General features: G+C 39.3%; 2 protein-coding genes across 2 annotated transcripts; one reads left to right on the forward strand and one right to left on the reverse strand.

Moving 5' to 3' along the window:
- Positions 1-1,349: 1,349 nt before the first annotated feature.
- On the forward strand, positions 1,350-4,615 carry LOC105054570 (cell division cycle 20.2, cofactor of APC complex-like). Its single transcript, XM_010936104.4, has 8 exons — positions 1,350-1,613; positions 1,706-1,816; positions 1,943-2,113; positions 2,669-2,938; positions 3,291-3,393; positions 3,476-3,792; positions 3,971-4,120; positions 4,226-4,615. Exons 1-8 carry the CDS (start codon positions 1,530-1,532, stop codon positions 4,373-4,375), a joined length of 1,356 nt encoding a protein of 451 aa, XP_010934406.2. The 5' UTR covers positions 1,350-1,529; the 3' UTR covers positions 4,376-4,615.
- A 108-nt stretch (positions 4,616-4,723) lies between these two features.
- LOC105054571 (uncharacterized) lies at positions 4,724-10,368 on the reverse strand. Its single transcript, XM_010936105.4, has 2 exons — positions 9,932-10,368; positions 4,724-5,545 (listed from the first exon to the last, which is right to left on the reverse strand). Exons 1-2 carry the CDS (start codon positions 10,017-10,019, stop codon positions 4,965-4,967), a joined length of 669 nt encoding a protein of 222 aa, XP_010934407.1. The 5' UTR covers positions 10,020-10,368; the 3' UTR covers positions 4,724-4,964.
- Between the last annotated feature and the right edge of the window lie 7,390 nt (positions 10,369-17,758).

Below are 17,758 nucleotides of genomic sequence, written 5' to 3' on the forward strand. Positions count from 1 at the left end.
CATTATGACATCTGCATCCATAATATGCACAGGATGTCATAATTTTTTCTAAAGAACAAGGATATTTTTATCATTCAAAATTTTCAAACGAAAAAGCTGACCTACAGACATTAAATACGTATTGAAAAATGATGACTATATGGACCAATCGAATGAGGTGGTACACTCTACGTTGAATTTTTTAGATGCACATCAAAATCAAACCAAGTACAATGGCTCTTGTTCACACAAGTAGGATTGCATTTGGGTTGGGCTAAAGCAGGGCATGTTACTCCTAGCCCAATACGGTTATATTTCCACTCTAGATTTTTCAACCCAGTTTGAATCCATTGACTGATCAAGTCAGGTCATGTCCAACCCATGAAAAAAAATTTAGACCTAGCAAGCCATTCAGCTCAGGCTAGAGTCAATAATGACTAGGAGGTACTGAGTCAGGTCTACGTTCCAGTTAATTATTTATGAATTAAGTAAAAATATAACAATGATGATAAACTAACAAAAAAAATTTTAAATAAAACTAAATGGATGCTAACCTAAATATCGGTCATTTCTTTTCTTTTTTTTTTTTCATTTTTATTTTTCATTTCATTCTCTGTTGGATATCTGTGAGGAAGGAGATCACCTAAGAGAGATCGGAGGTGTTTCTTAGATTTCGATTGGGGTATTTTCTAAGCATATGGGATTTTGTGCGAGTTGTGGTGGTGTGAGTTGGTCCCTTGAGGTTTTGAGGGCTTAATTGATAGAAGCATGATATTTTGTTGGATTTGAGAATTTTTGAATGGAAGGATACTTCTTTGGCTACAAAAATTTTTAATTTATAAAATCTTATTCAATGGTAATATGAATATGAACGAGGGTTAATTAAGTGGGTTTGGGTACCCAGTGGTATATCGATTTTAAATGATACAAGATTGGGATTCGTGGTTAATTTCGTAATTGGATTTGGAATGGATTCGGATGGTAAAATTTTAAATGGATTCAGATACGGATGCACGTAGATATTTTGCTGTGCATCATAGCATGCACACCCATATATGTAGTGGGCTATACGATGCATGCTGTACACGATCGAATGTATGATTTATTGTGGCCAAATATATCATCCATTACATGATAGATGATGTATGTGGTGCATCATATCATATGGTGCATCATATGCACAGTAGAAGATCCGCGCCCGATACGGATAGGGGAAATTTTATTGGTACCTACCCGTCGCCATCCCTATTAAAATCCGCGTCCAAAACAGTTAATAGTCCGAGTTCGACTCGGAAGAGGCGGGAAGACATTCGTCCCTCCATAAAAAGCCAGCATTAGTATCGTTTTGATTCAGATGCGACCGTTGGAAACCTTGCCGTTTGCTCCCGTCTCTGCCTCCTCTCCTCTCCCTCTCTTTCTTTCGCTTTGCCAAGAACCCTAATATCTGCATCAAGTCGAAGAAGGAGAAGGAAAGGAAGCTCCAATCTCTCCTTCCTTCTCTAATCTTTAGCTTCTTCTTCTCCGTCATTCTCCAATCGGCGACCGACGATATGGATCAGGAGAATGGGTCACCCCTGATGAGGCTTCGAGAGCACCAGTGGTACTCTCCGTCCTCGAGCAGATTCTCTTGCCCGGTACACGGGATTCACTCTTTTCTCCCCTTTCTTTTGTTCGTTCTTGAATTCTTGAACCTTTCTCCCCTAATTTCTTCTTTGTGCTTCCGAAGGGGGATCGATTCATACCCACGAGGAGCCTGATGAATCTTGATCTCGCCCAAAGCTCACTGTGGGAAAGCCCGTTAAAGAAAGACGATCGCCCGGTAATCTTGACCGCTAGGGTAATCTTTCATCGCCTCCTTTTCTTTCTCGATCTTTTTCTTTCCTTATATATATATATATATATATATATATTTATTTATTTATTTATTTATTTTTAAACTACTTTGCTCGATTTTTGTTGGCAGGATGAGTATAGGAGAAAGGTGAGAGAGAAGCTGACGCTGGATTTGGAAGGGAAGCCGTTCAAGATGTTGCCTTTTAGGGGAATCCCTAAAAGGCAACATCGTGTCGAAGAGATGATGCAGGAGGAGTGGGACCGATCCAGACCCGTTAAGCCCTACCGTCGCATTCCCACGGTAAGACAAAGAGGAAGGATTTCATCTTTGAGTTCGAGTTGTTGTTGTGTATGGTTTCATATCGATTTAGGCTACGCCCAGGCAACCAACTTGTTATGGTAATCTAATGACGAAATCATGATATCAAGTTCTTAGTGAGCTGGTGGTAATTTTAGGATTGGTAGTTTTCATTAGGTTCCTCTAAGCAATTCAAGATTTCAAGCTTTTGGGGCATCTGAAAATTATGAAGAACATGAAGGACTAGAACATTGGTGTCGGAGTATCTCCTATATGATTAGATTGTATTTATTTAGAAGTGTAGGACTAATTCATTACTGTAGTTTTCTTTCTTAATAAGCTGATGGTATCTTGATAATCAATAGGTTTTGTAAAGTTTGTCTAAGCAAATTTATGGAAATAAACTATATATACAGTTGTTGGCACTAATTCATCACTTTCTTCCTAAAAAGCTTTTGGGGATCGATGGATTTTTTCTTTTTTTTTTTAATGTTCATTTAAGAAAGAAGGATTTTTGGTGATTCTTACTGCATATTTTTGTTTCTGACGGTGGAGCAGACTGCAGATCGAACATTGGATGGGCCAAAACTAATGGATGACTATTATTTAAACCTCCTGGACTGGGGGAAGAGCAACATCCTAGCTGTTGCATTGGGGCCCTCAGTATACCTGTGGAATGCTGAGAATAGTGAGGTGAAGTTGCTCCGAAGAGTGAATGAAGAGGAGGATCACCCCACAAGTGTTGCATGGTCTGGAGATGGGAAAACATTGGCTGTTGGATTTGCAAGCTCCAGAATTGAGCTCTGGGATGTTGCATCCTCGCGTCAGGTATGGAACAAAGTTAATCTAAACTTGTGTCAGTTTTGTATATTGGTGCCAACTACTCGATTTGTTCTAACAATAAAACAGACAGTTTTCAATGTGAACGTAATAAACAAGTGGATATTGTTGGTTCTTGGATTCGGAATTGCTGCTGGTAAACCAGAAGCGAAACCTAATATTGTTTATCATGAGAATGTTTTGACTAGAAAAATAAAACACCATTGAGGGGACTTCTCTTTGCAGTATATATTTATGTTTAAAACTATCATGGTGACTTTAGTTGCAAATATCTACCTTCCAGTCACCTTAAAATTACCGGAATAGATGAAAATAGATCTGATCTTAATGTTTACCTCAGGTGAGAATCTTAGAAGGACACACGTCCAGAGTTGGAAGCCTTTCTTGGAATCGCAACACTTTGACATCAGGGAGCCGTGATGCCTCTATCATCAACCATGATGGTACGTTCACTCTTGCCCTTCATTACATTGTACCTTAATGATTTAGAATAACCTCTTTTTTTGAATGCAACCCTTTTTGCAGTGAGATCGATTGGCAGATCAACACCCCATATACGAGGGCACACTGAAGAAGTGTGTGGTCTGAGATGGTCAGGAGATGGGGATCTGCTGGCAAGTGGCGGCAATGACAATCTTGTTCATGTCTGGGAACCTTCAAACATGGGATCCTCCAAATACCTGCATAAGTTTACCGATCACTGTGCAGCTGTAAGGGCCCTTGCTTGGTGCCCATTTCAGTCAAATATACTGGCATCTGGTGGTGGCACAGCTGATCGATGCATTAAGATTTGGAATGCCCGGACAGGGAAGTGTACAAAGAGCATTGACACTTGTGCACAGGTAAAGTCCATCTCTCTCTCTCACTCTCCCTCTATGCATCTTATTTAGCATCATGGTTCATGATGTTTTCTTTCTGTTCCAATTTTTAGTTCCACCTTCAAAGAATAACTTATAAGCAGGAACTTGTTACCATTTAATAGCAGTCTCATGCCTCAATTTATTTGATATTATTGAACAGGTCTGTGCATTGGAGTGGAACAGGCATCAGAAGGAGATTTTGAGTGCCCATGGTTACAGTTGGAATCAGCTAAGTTTGTGGGCATACCCTTCGATGTCGAAGATTGTGGATTTAAGTGGCCATGCAGCCAGAGTCCTGCACCTCACTCAGGTTTGGAAGCCACAAAAGCAGAGAATTGTCTGTGATTGATTTTTCACAATGTTGCGGCATGGTCATGCTGATGTTCTTTGTCAATTCCTTCATTTGTTGAAGCAGAGCCTAGATGGATCGACGGTGGTGTCAGCTGCAGCAGATGAAACAATTCGTTTCTGGAAGGTGTTTGAACCACCTCCATTGGCCTTCTCAAGGATGCGCGATGAGGAGAATACCAGTTTCCTGTCACTGAAAAGATTGCACATAAGATGAGAAAAATCTGTCTGTAAGGTCGTCATGCCTTATTTGGGTTTCCAATCAGTCTGAGCTCTAGTTACATGTCAGAAATCGGTGGGTTAATTCGTGTAACAAAGATTTGATTCTTTTCCATGCATGTACAGTCCTTGTATATTGCGACTAGGGAGGTTGGCATCTTTTATTTTCCCTCCCCCACGTGGTATGATTTTGTGAAATATTCATTCATTATTCTTTAAATTAAAGGCAATATTCTTATATGGATGTGTTTCTGTTGAATGATGAGAAAAGAGAAGAACCAAAGATTATCTGCCCTGTATACAAAGTATATCTTTCTAATAAGTAAATAGCTGGTTATCATGAAACGAACATTATGATGGGAAAAGAAGAATCTATGCTGCGTCTGAAGACAGCACATGAGTCTAACTATCTTGGTTAAATGAGGAAACTATTTACAACTTAATGCCTATTCCAACTTCCTTGATTAAAGATGGAACTGATCCGTTCAATGCCAAATAGATTACATCAAAAATTGACTCCATTCTACGCGCTCATGTAAAGCCTACTCTGATATAACCAATTTCTCTGTTTTCCACTCACTAACCAACTACATACCAACTATAAGATAAAGTAGCATCGAGAAAACAACAGGCTTTAAGTCTGCCAAAAACAGAAGCTTCCTCCCAGCACTACATGGTAGATCTGTTCCACTGAAGCAACCATTTCTCTGCTTAATCCCTCTTCCACCTTCTAGTACGAAGGTCGAGCTGGTTTTTCCACTGCTAAATAAGATGCACCAAAAGGATGGTCCATGATGAGCTCTATTAAATCCCACTCCAACTTCAGTGTGCTCTTTGCTGTGCAAAAGAGAGAGTCTTTTCTCGTCTGGAATCAGAACTTCAGACAAAGCTTGCTCTGGATTCAGATATTTCCACTGGCATCCAACAAGATGGCCAGATATAATGTCAACTGTTGGTAACTCTACGCCGCAATTGGCGGCATATACCTCGGTGATGTCAACTTCCGGAGGATGACAGCTCAGTGAATTGTTGCTACTGCAGTTTCCCATGCACTCTGATATGTATTGCAAAGCCATGCACCCTAGCCCTGGACTGTCGTACAACTTTGGGAGCTTATTCGCTGTTCGGTTCTTATTTATGTAGTCAACAATCTCATTGGCAGGATTTCCTGGAAGAACATACCATTGAAATACATAAATCAGGGGCACAGATGAGTGCCAGAAATCTAGTAGTGATTATTATCATAATGGAATGCTTCTTTAGATAACATAAGAATGTTATGATACCATTTCTTTCACTAGTCCGCATAATCCTCGATTGAAACTGTGCCATGGCATAACATTGATAGGCAAGTTACAATAATGTAATTATATGGTCTCTCTGTTTGTCTATGTCTGGATATTTCCATAGATGATACAAGAACATCATGATATCAATTATTTGCTTAATCCATCTAATGTACTTGAGATTGCATCATGGGCAGAACATTGATAGGCAAGTTAAAATAATGGAAAAATGTGACCTCTGTGCAGTATGATTACATATAAGTCTATCTTGATATCAAGTTTTTTGATTAGCACAAGTAATTTGATTGGAATTGTTTCATGGCATAATAATGATAGGAAAGTTATAATAATGTAACAATGTGATTTGTGAGTGGGTGTGTGTTCATGAATATTGATTTGGGGATGCATTTTATGACCGCCACAAAGTGGAAAGTTAATTTTCACTTTAAGCCATCCTGCTAGGTGCTGCAGACTTGAGATTAACAAATGGTTGAGACAGTGCACTAAAAACCTGTTAAGGAGCCACTTCCAAATTGCAAAGTCCGATGCATATGGCAAGCAGTTCCATACTGGAAACTTATTCCATTTGTCAAGGATCTAGACTACTTTCATTAATTTGAATCAGAAGTGGAGTATCAAGTAAAAAATGCAATACCAAACCCACTTAACGGATGGGATTTGGATCAGATCCTGACAGCTGCAATAGAGGTATGCACAGATGCATAACTCTTTTCACCCCTTGCAATGCCAACTACTAGTGCATATTATATGTGGGGACCCATCAGGCATGTATTTAGTTCTATATTGATTATTTGCAAGGAAGATCTTAGATACTTATAAAAGACCAAAGAATCCAAATGATTCCTTCCAGCTAGTCCTTTTAGATGAGATTCTGAATTCTTACAAATGGTATCAGAGCTAACTCAGTCCGTAACCTATGTGGACTAGGGAATACTACAATATGGATTTATTGGAGCTGACCATCGTGGTGTTTATGAATGAACATAGATTTAGACCGTTAGCCTAGCGAGGATGTCAAGATTTGAATAGAGGATGTATGTGAGAACCTTTCTTCTATACTTATACAGGACTAAGAAATCTAAATAATACCTTCTAGCTAGTCTTTTTGGATAAGACCATACGTTATTACAAATGGTATCAAAGCTGACCTAGTCCATAATCCATGTGAACTAGGGCATACTGCAGCACAGTTCATTGGGGTTGTCCACAAGCTGATTGCAGTGTTTATGAATGGATGTCTGGATTTGGATCCTGAGCCTGACGAGGGCGTCAGAGCTTAAATAGGGAGAGTATGTGAGGATCTATGCAGATACATATTTAGTCCTACATCAGTTATTCGTAGAAAAGATCTTGGATACTGATACAAAGCTAAGGAATCTAAATAATATTATTCAACTAGCCTTTTTGAGTGAGATCCTAAGTTATTACATATTATCTCTCACAAGTTCGAAAAAACTATCTACTTATCTGTAAGGACTTAAGATGTATTTTAGTCATTTTATACAGATATTTTTTTGCTTTATGCTTTAGAGTTAGATTTATATGGTAACCCATGGTAGCAGAGCTATAAAATAATAATCTTATGGGGCTTTTGAAAAATTAAGTATTTTTTACATGTATACCCTTCTAAATATACAAAAAGTTGCGTAAATACCCTCATAAAGGTTCTATTTGCATGTGTACCTTCTTAAAATACCTAGTTTGCATGTATTCCTATCAATTTCCTTTTTCCTTTGCATATATACCCATAACATCTAACACCATTAAAAAATAAATGGTTTAAAATTAAGATAACTAAAATACCCTTACGAACAGACATGAAAAAGATAAGTTTATAAGGGTATACATGCAAATAGTAACTTTATGAGGATATTTATGCAATTTTGTATATTTAGGAGAGTATACACTCCAAAAAAAATCTATTAAAAAAAAATGATCAAAACTCAACTAAGACTTGCCAAATCTTCCATGTCTTGTTAAATCGACAAATATAAAAAAAGGCCAAGTGATATTGTAAATTTTTACTTGTTTTAGATTTTAACTTGATCAAGTTGGAATATTGAATAATCAAATTATCTTCACTATAATTAACTTCTTGCCAATTAATCCTATTCCCCTATTTTTTATAGGTTCTTCCAGTATATACCTTTTTGCATATGCAAAATTGCATGAATACCCTTATAAAGTTACTTTCTGCATATATAACCTTATAAAATTTTCTTTTTACATATCTACCTATAAGGATATGTCAGTTATTTTAATTTTAAACTGTTTATTTTTTAACTGTGTTCAATGATACGGGTATATATGCAAAAAAGAAAGAAAAAGAAGGTATACATGAAAAATAAATATTTTGTGAAGATATACATGCAAATAGCAACTTTACAAGGGTATTCATGTAATTTTGCATATTTAGGAGTGTATTTATGCAAAAAAACCCAAAAATTAACATGGGAATAATGCTGCATGCAATGCCTACAGTTTCATAACACAATAAGAGATCAAATAAAACATATAGCTTCATATAACAATGAACAAACTGTCATAAACATTCTCCTATTAAGATGGAATTATAAAACGATCTATAAACCTGCATCCTGTGAACCAGCACATGATGCAGAGATAAATCGTAACAAGAATAGATATCAGTCTATTTAACAAGAAGTATGAATGGTGTTTCAATTTTCTCGAAGAATCTATTAATCTCCAGGGGAATCTATATATGGCATATAGCAAGTACAAGGCAGCATGATATGAATTCTGGCTATTATTGGCAAGTGTTCCATGGTACCTACTATCGTTTGTTCAAAAACAGGGACTCACAGTAATGATAGATTCCTGAGCATGTTATGGTTATGCCAAGATACTTTATGATACCTGGAATACAAATTTTATTGAAATTTAAGTTTCGGATGCATATTTGCCTCGACCAGTTGTCAAGAGCTTGCATTGACAAGTTACATAATGAGTCGAGTAAATGAGATTTGGATGCTGAAATTGTGCTTCATCAAGCCAATCACCATTCTCTTTACTCATGTTATTTGATGTTGATTGACTAAGAGTCCGCTAAGTTGAATTTATCCATTTCGGAACTTAATAAGATTGTGAGCTCCCATGGGCTACTTCCATTTTCTAGCCATTGCCAAGCCTCATATGGAAAAAGAGGAAATTTACATAAACATATTTAAGATGCGATCTATGAAAAGAAAATCTGTTTGGTTTTACTTAAAGAAATTGAGTTGTGCAACCAACCCTCCTGATGATTTGGTTGAATGATAAAACAAAAACTAATATCTTTATAGGAAACCGACATAAAGGTGTAATCTAATAAATCCTGGACTCTCGTTCAAAATTTTAAAAACTGAACACATCGAGGTGGAAACTGTAGAAAAGAAACTGGGGTTTTATATGGAATAAAAGCGTCTGCATGAGATTCTTGAGAGGTCTTCGTGTTAGGTCTTGGGAATCTTGGCTCAGAAATATATTTCTTCCTGATATTGCCAGGGTGTTTATCACTTTCTAACGTAATACTTTTGAAGCTTGACAGAGTGGAGAAATCATCATCTCATTGAATCTAATGGGGACTAAGTGCTCATTCTGCTGTACATGTGGATGCAATTCAAAATAAACAAGAAGACAAGGGGTACTATCCTTAAACAGCATTGCTTTTCTTCAGTATAAAACCTCTCAACCATCTCACCCATTCCAACTACCAGCCTGAGAGACAAGAAAATTTTCCATGGAACAAATTTAGAGTAACAAAGATTTGCTACTGAGAAGAGATAAACGCTCATAAGAATTCTTTTTATGAACTTGTGTTAGACTCAAACCCCTCAAACTGCAAAAGTAGCTAAACACATTATGAAATCATGCAGCAAAATGGGACTACTGCTCTTTAAATCAAACTATATATCTTGATGCATTCCTAGGGATTCTCGTTCAAGTCCTTGCACATTGAGGACACCTAACTGTGGGCTACCTCATTCTAGCTACAACTCAAAAATCAAAACATCAGTCTAAAATAGTAAGCACTCAAACCCCAGTATCTCCTTTTCGTTGGTAATTTCCCATTGGGTAACAATGCCTGGGTGCATATGAAAAAGAGGAGGGATTATCATATATTAGCGCCAAATCAAATAGGAGCAACAAATGTAACCAAGTAAAGAAGATCAAAATTGATGCTTTCATTGAATGCCAGTATATATATATATATATATATATAGTAGAAAGAAGGATGAAAAATGTACCAGCGTTTTTAGCGGAGGTGACAAGGGCAAGGACGGATAGAAAGAGAATGGAGAACTTCCAACAGTAGAGCTTCCACATTGAAATCATAAACAAATTCAGATCAACCTGGAGGTCCACTTAGATGACAATGAGAAGGTTAGAAGTGACGAGAGATTGGAAGATAGAATCTATTCTTGAAACTTGTCCAACCAAGTTGCCTGGTTTTGTTTGGAGGAAAGTGGGAAGACGGAGGGGAGCAGCAGATGAAATGGGATCTGTAGGGGGACTGGCAAATGCTGGAGTGATGTGGAATGGGTACAGGTTTTAGCTGGAAGTGGGGTTGGTATTGATGGATGGATTGCTCTTTTCCCCGGGAATTGAGGGGTGGTGGAATGATGGATGGTGGCTGGCCTGCACGGGGAAATTGAAGTGGAGGTGGGGGACAACCGCAGATCGGGGGCAACAACATTTTATGGTGGCCCCAAAGAGCCGCTCAAAGTTCTCTCCCTTTTTATTTTATTTTATTTTGCTTTCACTCGGTCTGCTGAAATGTTTCTACCAACCGAGTCCAGTCCTGCGGCGATGTGGTCCTCCATGTCTGGTTCTCAAAAAAAAAAAAAAAAAAAAAATCTATATTTAAAATAAATTATATTTTTAATCTTACAAATTTAGATTAAATTTCTAATAAATATGTAAATTTTAAAAAATTTAAATTTGATTTTTATTTTTTTGATTTTTTTAATATGATCATTACTTCAAATTTTAACTAATTACATGAAAGAAATAAAAGAAATTATTGGTTAGAACTATTCTAACGTCTACACTTTGGACCAAGCAACAAAATAAAAGCACATCAGATGATGGAGATTAAAAGAAATCCCATGGAGTTATGATGCTAAGAATCTAACTATGGTTAATTGAGAAAGTGGGATTTCTAGTGATTAAATTAAATAGGATATTTTAAATTTTCAGTTCTATTAACTTTTCTCGCATGTATAGCTCGAGATTGAAAAAAAAGAAAAACAAAATGTCATTGGTTTTGACTAAAAAAAAGAAAAAATGAAAAAAATTGGGAACCTCGAATCATTTCATCATCCCCGATTGCCTCCTCTATCCTAGCTGTCCGCATCACCATCCCCCCACCGTCTTCTCTCCTCTCTTTGCCATATCGTCAGCCTCCTTCCTCGTTGAAGCCAAACCCATCATCCTCCTCGCCATTCTTTTTCCTTTAGAATATGTATTTCTTTATTTTCATTTATTTTTTTTAACTCTCTGCATAAATTAACCATTTTTATTTATGATATTATGAGAGATGAATGGATGAGTGATTAGTAATTATAATAATTGAAAAGTTGATTGAAGTCAACCTTCTTATAAACTAGTATAGGATCCATGCTCTAGATCTACCATGCGGTTGTGTAAAATGTAAAGAAAATAACCTCAATATTATGAATTTTTTTGGTCAACTAAAGAACATATAGAATTCTATACTTTTGTTCCAGAAACTTATATGAATTTTCATTTTTTTTGCTCCGAAAAATGTTACAGGACTTAGAGGACTGGAAGAATAGTTGGATTAGTAGAGTTCTATAGAGAGGATAGCTTCAGGATGTTCTTTTTTTGTTAATTTAGTTTTTAATTATTTTTCTTCATCAGTTTATTGGGAGGTTGTAGTCTAGGATGCAGCAGCCTTTAATCCCATAAAAAAAAAACATTATTTGATGAAGAAGTTTGTAAGGGTTATTGCTCAGATATATATATATATCCTGATGGACTAGCTTTTTTAATCTTTGTATTAGAATTTAATGTCTCGAGATTCGATCCATATTGAGCCGACAGCGAGGTCCGCGATGAAAAATGAAATTTAACAAGATCAAGATCATCCCAAACGATGTTCAGATGAAGAAGATACATGCGAGAGAAGTCGGTATGGAGTTCGGAGCGGCGGAGGACCGTTGGTGGCTGGCTGCGGGCCGGCGGAGCGGCCGCGTGAGGCGGGACACGGGTCGGGCACATGGGACGTGGCCCAGGTCCAGGCGCGCTGGTGCGCAGGCCGGCCCAAGCCCAGGCACGGGGGGCGTGTGGGCCGGCCCAGGCCCGAGCGTGCAGGGCACAGCCCAGGCCTAGGCGTGCGGCACGAGCGTGGCCCAGGCCCGCACTGCTTGCTGCGAGCCCGACAGCCCGATCCACGATGGATCGGACGGTGCATGGAGGGGTCTGTGGATCGTGTGGGCATTTCTCATGCATTTCGCACGGTCCACGGCACTATTCCATGGACCGATCACGATCGGACGGTTCTGGGATGTCGCAGTCCTGATCCAACGGCTTGGGGAGGTTTCTGGGCTTTGTTTGGGCTTGATTAGGATTCCTAATCCTAATCTAAGATGTGTTTAAGCCTATAAAAGGTCTGTATACCAACACAAAGGGTATGGATCGGTTTTTGGTGACGCGCATGGGCTTCAATAGAGAACCCTGAACCCATGGAGAAAAAGAGATACGTGCGACGTTGAGGAGAGAAGGAGAGAGAAAGCTCCTAGATAGCAGACAGTAATCGCTTCAGAGGTTCAGGGGGTCTTCCTAGAGAGAGCTTTTATGAAAAAATTTTCTGTGAGGGAGAAATTGGATGTACGAAGGTTGAGGGTGAGATCTCCTCTTGTAATATTTCTTTTTCATAGTAAAGTTTGCATGTCCTATAGAGGCGAGTCCTTTTTGGCCGATCCACGTATTTTGATTGTTTCTGTTTTATTTCTTCTTTCTTCCTGCTGCACGCACGGTATCGAAAAGGTTTTGGAAGATGGTGTCCTGGCCAGACATCCACCCAACAAGTGGTATCAGAATGAGACGATATAAAAATACAGATTACAATGGTACTGAGCAAGACTGAAGATGGAGAAGACAGGATCAATCAAGATGGAGATCAACAAGTTTGATGGTAAGAGTAATTTCTCCTTGTGGCAGGCAAAGGTGAAAGATGTACTCATCCAACAAGGATTGATCGATGTTCTCTTGTGCGAGAAGAAACCGATCACCATGGAGGTGCGGGATTTAAAACGGCTACAGATACAGGCGGTGAGTACCATCCACATATACCTAGTGGATGAGGTGGTGATCCATGTGCTTAGCAAGACTTTTCCGACGGTGCTGTGATCGAAGCTTGAGGAGTTATACATGGTGAAATCTCTCACCAATACTCTTTTTCTCTAGAAGTAGTTTTACCAGTTGCAGATGGCTGAGAGACAAAGCATGTAGGAGCATCTCAACCACTTTCAGAAGATCCTCATCGACCTCCTCAATGTTGTCGAGAGTGTTGAGGAGAAGATCAGGATGCTGGTTTTGCTAGCGTCGCTTTTTCCTTCGTACGAGTCTTTGGTGACTGTTCTTCTAGTGGGGAAGAGCACCATCAAGATGGACGAGATCACCGTGGTGATACTCCAGAATGAGGTTCTCAGGAGGGAGAACCCAGCTTCGAGCTCGGATGGCGGTAGCTTAGCTTTGGTGATTTCTGGAAGAGCAGAAGGCGGTAGACGGAGCGACAGAAGATCGCGACGAGGATGATCCAAGTCCAGGATAGACTTGAGTAAAATCAGGTATTATCGGTGTGACGAGTTGGGGCATCTAGCCAGAGATTGCTCTCAACTCAAAAATCGAACGATGGCTTCTGTGGCAACGGTCAGTAGCGATGTAGATGGAGATGTCCTAGAGATATCTGACGAGGTATCTACTTCTTCTCAGCAGTAGATTTTAGATTTTGCATGTACCTATTATGTATGTTGCAGATAGGAGCAGTTTGACTCTCTGGAGAATAGCGAGGGCACTGTTTATCTATCGGATGGATCGAGCTATATGATCAGAGGTATCGGGATGGTCAGCTATAGGACATATAATGGTGCAGTGAAAAAATTAGGGGAGGTTCGCTACATACTCGATTTCAGGTGAATGTTATCTTACTGAGCAGACTGGATTTGAGAGGCTATAGGATGGTAGCTGGTGGAGGAATCCTGAAGGTGCTACATAACAATAGGAGTGTTTTGGAGGAGAAGAAGAGGACAAGAGGACATTATTATCTGATGGGGAGCCCAGTGCAAGGTGGAGCTTCAGAAGCCAGAAGGAGCTCAGAGCAAAGTTGAGCTCCAAGTGGAGGTGGATCGGGCACAAGACAGGAGACTCAAAAGGATGAGAGACGACATCGCAAGGTGAGATTTCTATTGCCGCAGGATGATATCCCAAGTAGGTCTCAGGTCAGGAGGATCACAGCATACGATGGAGATGGGATCGAATGACTTGGCTCGATTCTCATGTTTGTCCATCCATGATCAGCAGGCGATTGCCCCAGGACATGGGGGCGAGGAGATCCAGAAGCTCTCAGAGTTAGGAGGAGGCCGAATATCGAATCGAGATAGAGATTGTTGGGATTTGATGCCTGGAGATTCGGTCCATATTGAGCTCACAACGAGGTCTGCGATGAAAAATAGAGTCCAACGAAATAAGATCACCCCAAACAGAGTTCGGACAAAGAAGATACGCACGAGAGAAGTCGGCACGAAGTTCGAAGTGGCAGAGGATCGTCGGCGGCTGATGGCTGGCAGGCGGAGTGGCGGCGGTGCGGCCGCGCGAGGCAGGGTGCAACCCAGCGCGCGGTAGCGCACGGGGCACGTGGGCCAGCCCAGGCACAGGCATGCGGCCTAGGCCCAGGTGCTTGGTGCGGGCACAACCCAAGCCCACGCACGGGCACGGCCCAGGCCCACGCGACCTATTGGGAGCCGACAGCCCGATCCACGGTGGACCGAGCAGTGCATGGAGGGGTCTATGGACCGCGTGGGCATTTTTCATGCATTTTACGTGGTCCACGATACTATTCCATAGATCGATCGTGATTGGATGGCTCTGGGACGTTGCGGTTTTGATCCAATGACTTGGGGAGGTTTCTGGGCTTTGTTTGGGCTTGATTAGGATTCTTAATCTCAATCTAAGACATGTTTAAGCCTATAAAAGGCCTGTATACCAACAGAGAGGTTGTGGCTCGATTTTTGGTGGCGCGCACAGGCTTCAGCAGAGAACCCCAAACCCGTGGAGGAAAAGAGAGACGCACGACGTTGAGGAAAGAAGGAGCAAAAAGGCTCCTGGACAGTGGACAACAGTCGTTTCAAGAGTTCAGAGGGGTCTTTCTAGAGAGAGAGTTTTTGTGAGAGAGAACTTTCTGTGAGAGAGAAATTGGGTGTACGAGAGTTGAGGATGAGATCTCCTCTTGTAATATTTTTTTTTCATAGTGAAGTTTGCATGTCCCGTAGAGGCGAGCTCTTTTTAGACTGATCCGCATATTTTGATTGTTTCTGTTTTATTTCTTCTTTCTTTCTGCTGCATCGCGTGGTATCGAAAAGATCTTGAGAGATGGTGTCCTGGTCATACATCCACCCAATATTTTATTTTTTCTTTTTGTATGATGAATTGAGAGATTACCCACCTAAGATTTATTAGGAGTAAAAAGATACTATGTATAGGGAGTGGCCTACATGACTGGCCATTTTATTCACAAAAAGATTTCACTATCATGGCTCTTGACATGGTTGACTAGTCTTTAACATGCATCCCCAATCTTTGCCATGCTCCACCGTCTATCGTGGGCTTTATCAGAAACTTGCACATTGTGCTCCTCACTTTCTCCTTTGAATCTCATGCTGCCACACTCTCCACTATTGCCTGAACCCTTGCACTGTAGGCCCCAGCACCACATTCTTTTTCCTCAATACTACTTGGTCCATTGCCTCTCTCCCCACGACGCTTCCATTGGATAACATTCCTTCTCTCCTCGAGCCATGTGCATCCTTCGCTCCTCCATCCCTCCCTTCGCTGATTGAACAAGTTGCTAATATGGATGCAGATGTGGATGATGATGTGGTGAGCATTTGTATAGGCTACTTGCATTTCCTTCCACGACGGTGACGACATGTCATGCCACCACCTATTTTTATTTGGGTATGGAGCTGTCCCTAATTCCATAGTTATCCATATATAATGCTCTATACTATTTGAGAAGAATGAAGTCAATCCCATCTATAGTATAATATATATATATATATATATATATATATATAGTGTACATCAATTTTTTTTTTCCTTTACTGTACTTAGGGCTCAGAGGCTACTGTTCATGTCCCTTAGCTCCCCTTCTCTTTTCCTACCGTTCATGGCGGAGTTCAGAAACCTCCCTAAATTGGTGAAATGTGTCGCCAAGATGAGGTTCTGAGCTCTCTCTTTTTTTTTTTTTTTTTTTTTTTTTTTTAAACCCCTTCTCCACACCATCCCCCCCTCACTCCTCTTCCACCCATACATGGAGAGTTCAGAACCCCCTAAATAGACAACACATGTCACCAAGAGAGAGGCTGTGAACTCCCCCTTAATATTTTAGATAGATATATAAGCAAGAAAATTCTTCTTCCTGTAAATCCATGAAAAATGGTTTTGTTCATGATCGTACACATTGTTTGCCAATCTATTACTTTTTTATTGGAGACTTTTGCTGCATGTAGCTCAGCTTTGAGCTGTGTCATTGCTTCGTGCTTTTCTCTAGGTAGTTTGGATTGCTTAAAGCCAAGAGTACAACCCAAGATGCTAAATTTTTTCCAGTTTGTGTTTTATATAAAAACACTTTTTTGGCCTGGCTTAAGATGGGTCGTACTCGATCCAAGTTCAGAGAATGTGCACATTTTATTCTCCTGTGCAGTTGGGAGTTGAGCTATAAGACATGAACATTAATATGCTTATGAAGGCCTGACATGTTACAAGGCTGTCTATTGTTTAAATATGGCAGGATTATGCTGTAATAGTTTCTTTATTTGTTATTAGGTTTTTCTAATATCTGTGCACTTGTACCATAATAGTTTATTTGTTTATTGAAAACTAATTTATGGTATATGTAATGAACACTACAGTGATGGAGAGCTCTTGTTATACTCCTCGAAATTTTGGAGATGATATTTTTCTTTCTAGTGATAGTGACAAGAAAGAGTAAGCTATATACTTTTATGAAGGTTATGCGGATAAAAATAAGAAGTCTTTTACTACTATTTTAAGACATGAGATGGCAAGTAGAAATTTATTGGGATAGGTTGTGCATATTGAAGCAGAAGTATACAAATTATATTGTAACTATGCTCATTGCTTGGGTTTTAGTATCCGAAGAGGGAAGCAATATTACTTTCTTAAGATAAATAAAACTAGATAGAATGATTATTATTGCTCAAGAGGACTAAAGGATGACACTTTATCTAATACTATAAATTACACCTGACTTGACATTAGAACTAATTGCAAAGTAATGGGTCTTTTTATAGTTGATGAGCAACAGCAATGGAAGATAATTAGGTTGGTTTCTAAACATAATCATGAGTTGGTTAAACTTAAGGAGAGGTATTTATTGAGATCCTCAGGATCTCTAACTTTTGAAAAAGCTAATGAATTGATTGAATGGTGAATACAGGAATCCAAACAATTAATGCCTAATCCTATATGGTTGAAGAGGATAGTGGAGATGAAAATACGAGATTTACAAAATGTGACTGTTACAATTATAATAATATTCAAAAAATGATGCTAATTGAGGCAAAAAACTCTCTAAGTCTTGTAAGCCATTTCAAGCACATGGCAATCAAGATGTTATATTTTATTGGGACGTGCAAGTTGGTCAAGACAGTAAAATGATCAATTTTTTTTAAGAGATGAGAGATCTAGAATTAATTATGACTGCCTTAGAGATGTAATGGTTTTTGATATTACTTATTGAACAAATAGATATAACTAATTTGTGCACCATTTGTGGGGTTAACCACCATTGATAAGACATCATGTTT

The sequence above is a fragment of the Elaeis guineensis genome, chromosome 12, assembly GCF_000442705.2.
Source record: "Elaeis guineensis isolate ETL-2024a chromosome 12, EG11, whole genome shotgun sequence".
Lineage (NCBI taxonomy): Eukaryota > Viridiplantae > Streptophyta > Magnoliopsida > Arecales > Arecaceae > Elaeis > Elaeis guineensis.

What these genes read in the sequence shown, in the direction of transcription:
- LOC105054571 (XM_010936105.4), bottom strand. Translation starts at nt 10,019, where the DNA reads ATGATTTCAATGTGGAAGCTCTACTGTTGGAAGTTCTCCATTCTCTTT. An exon ending in CACCTCCGCTAAAAACGCTG is followed by an intron (nt 5,546 to 9,931) that starts GTACATTTTTCA and finishes ATGTTCTTCCAG; the next exon opens with GAAATCCTGCCAATGAGATT.
- LOC105054570 (XM_010936104.4), top strand. Translation starts at nt 1,530, where the DNA reads ATGGATCAGGAGAATGGGTCACCCCTGATGAGGCTTCGAGAGCACCAG. An exon ending in CGAGCAGATTCTCTTGCCCG is followed by an intron (nt 1,614 to 1,705) that starts GTACACGGGATT and finishes GTGCTTCCGAAG; the next exon opens with GGGGATCGATTCATACCCAC. An exon ending in CTCTATCATCAACCATGATG is followed by an intron (nt 3,394 to 3,475) that starts GTACGTTCACTC and finishes CCCTTTTTGCAG; the next exon opens with TGAGATCGATTGGCAGATCA.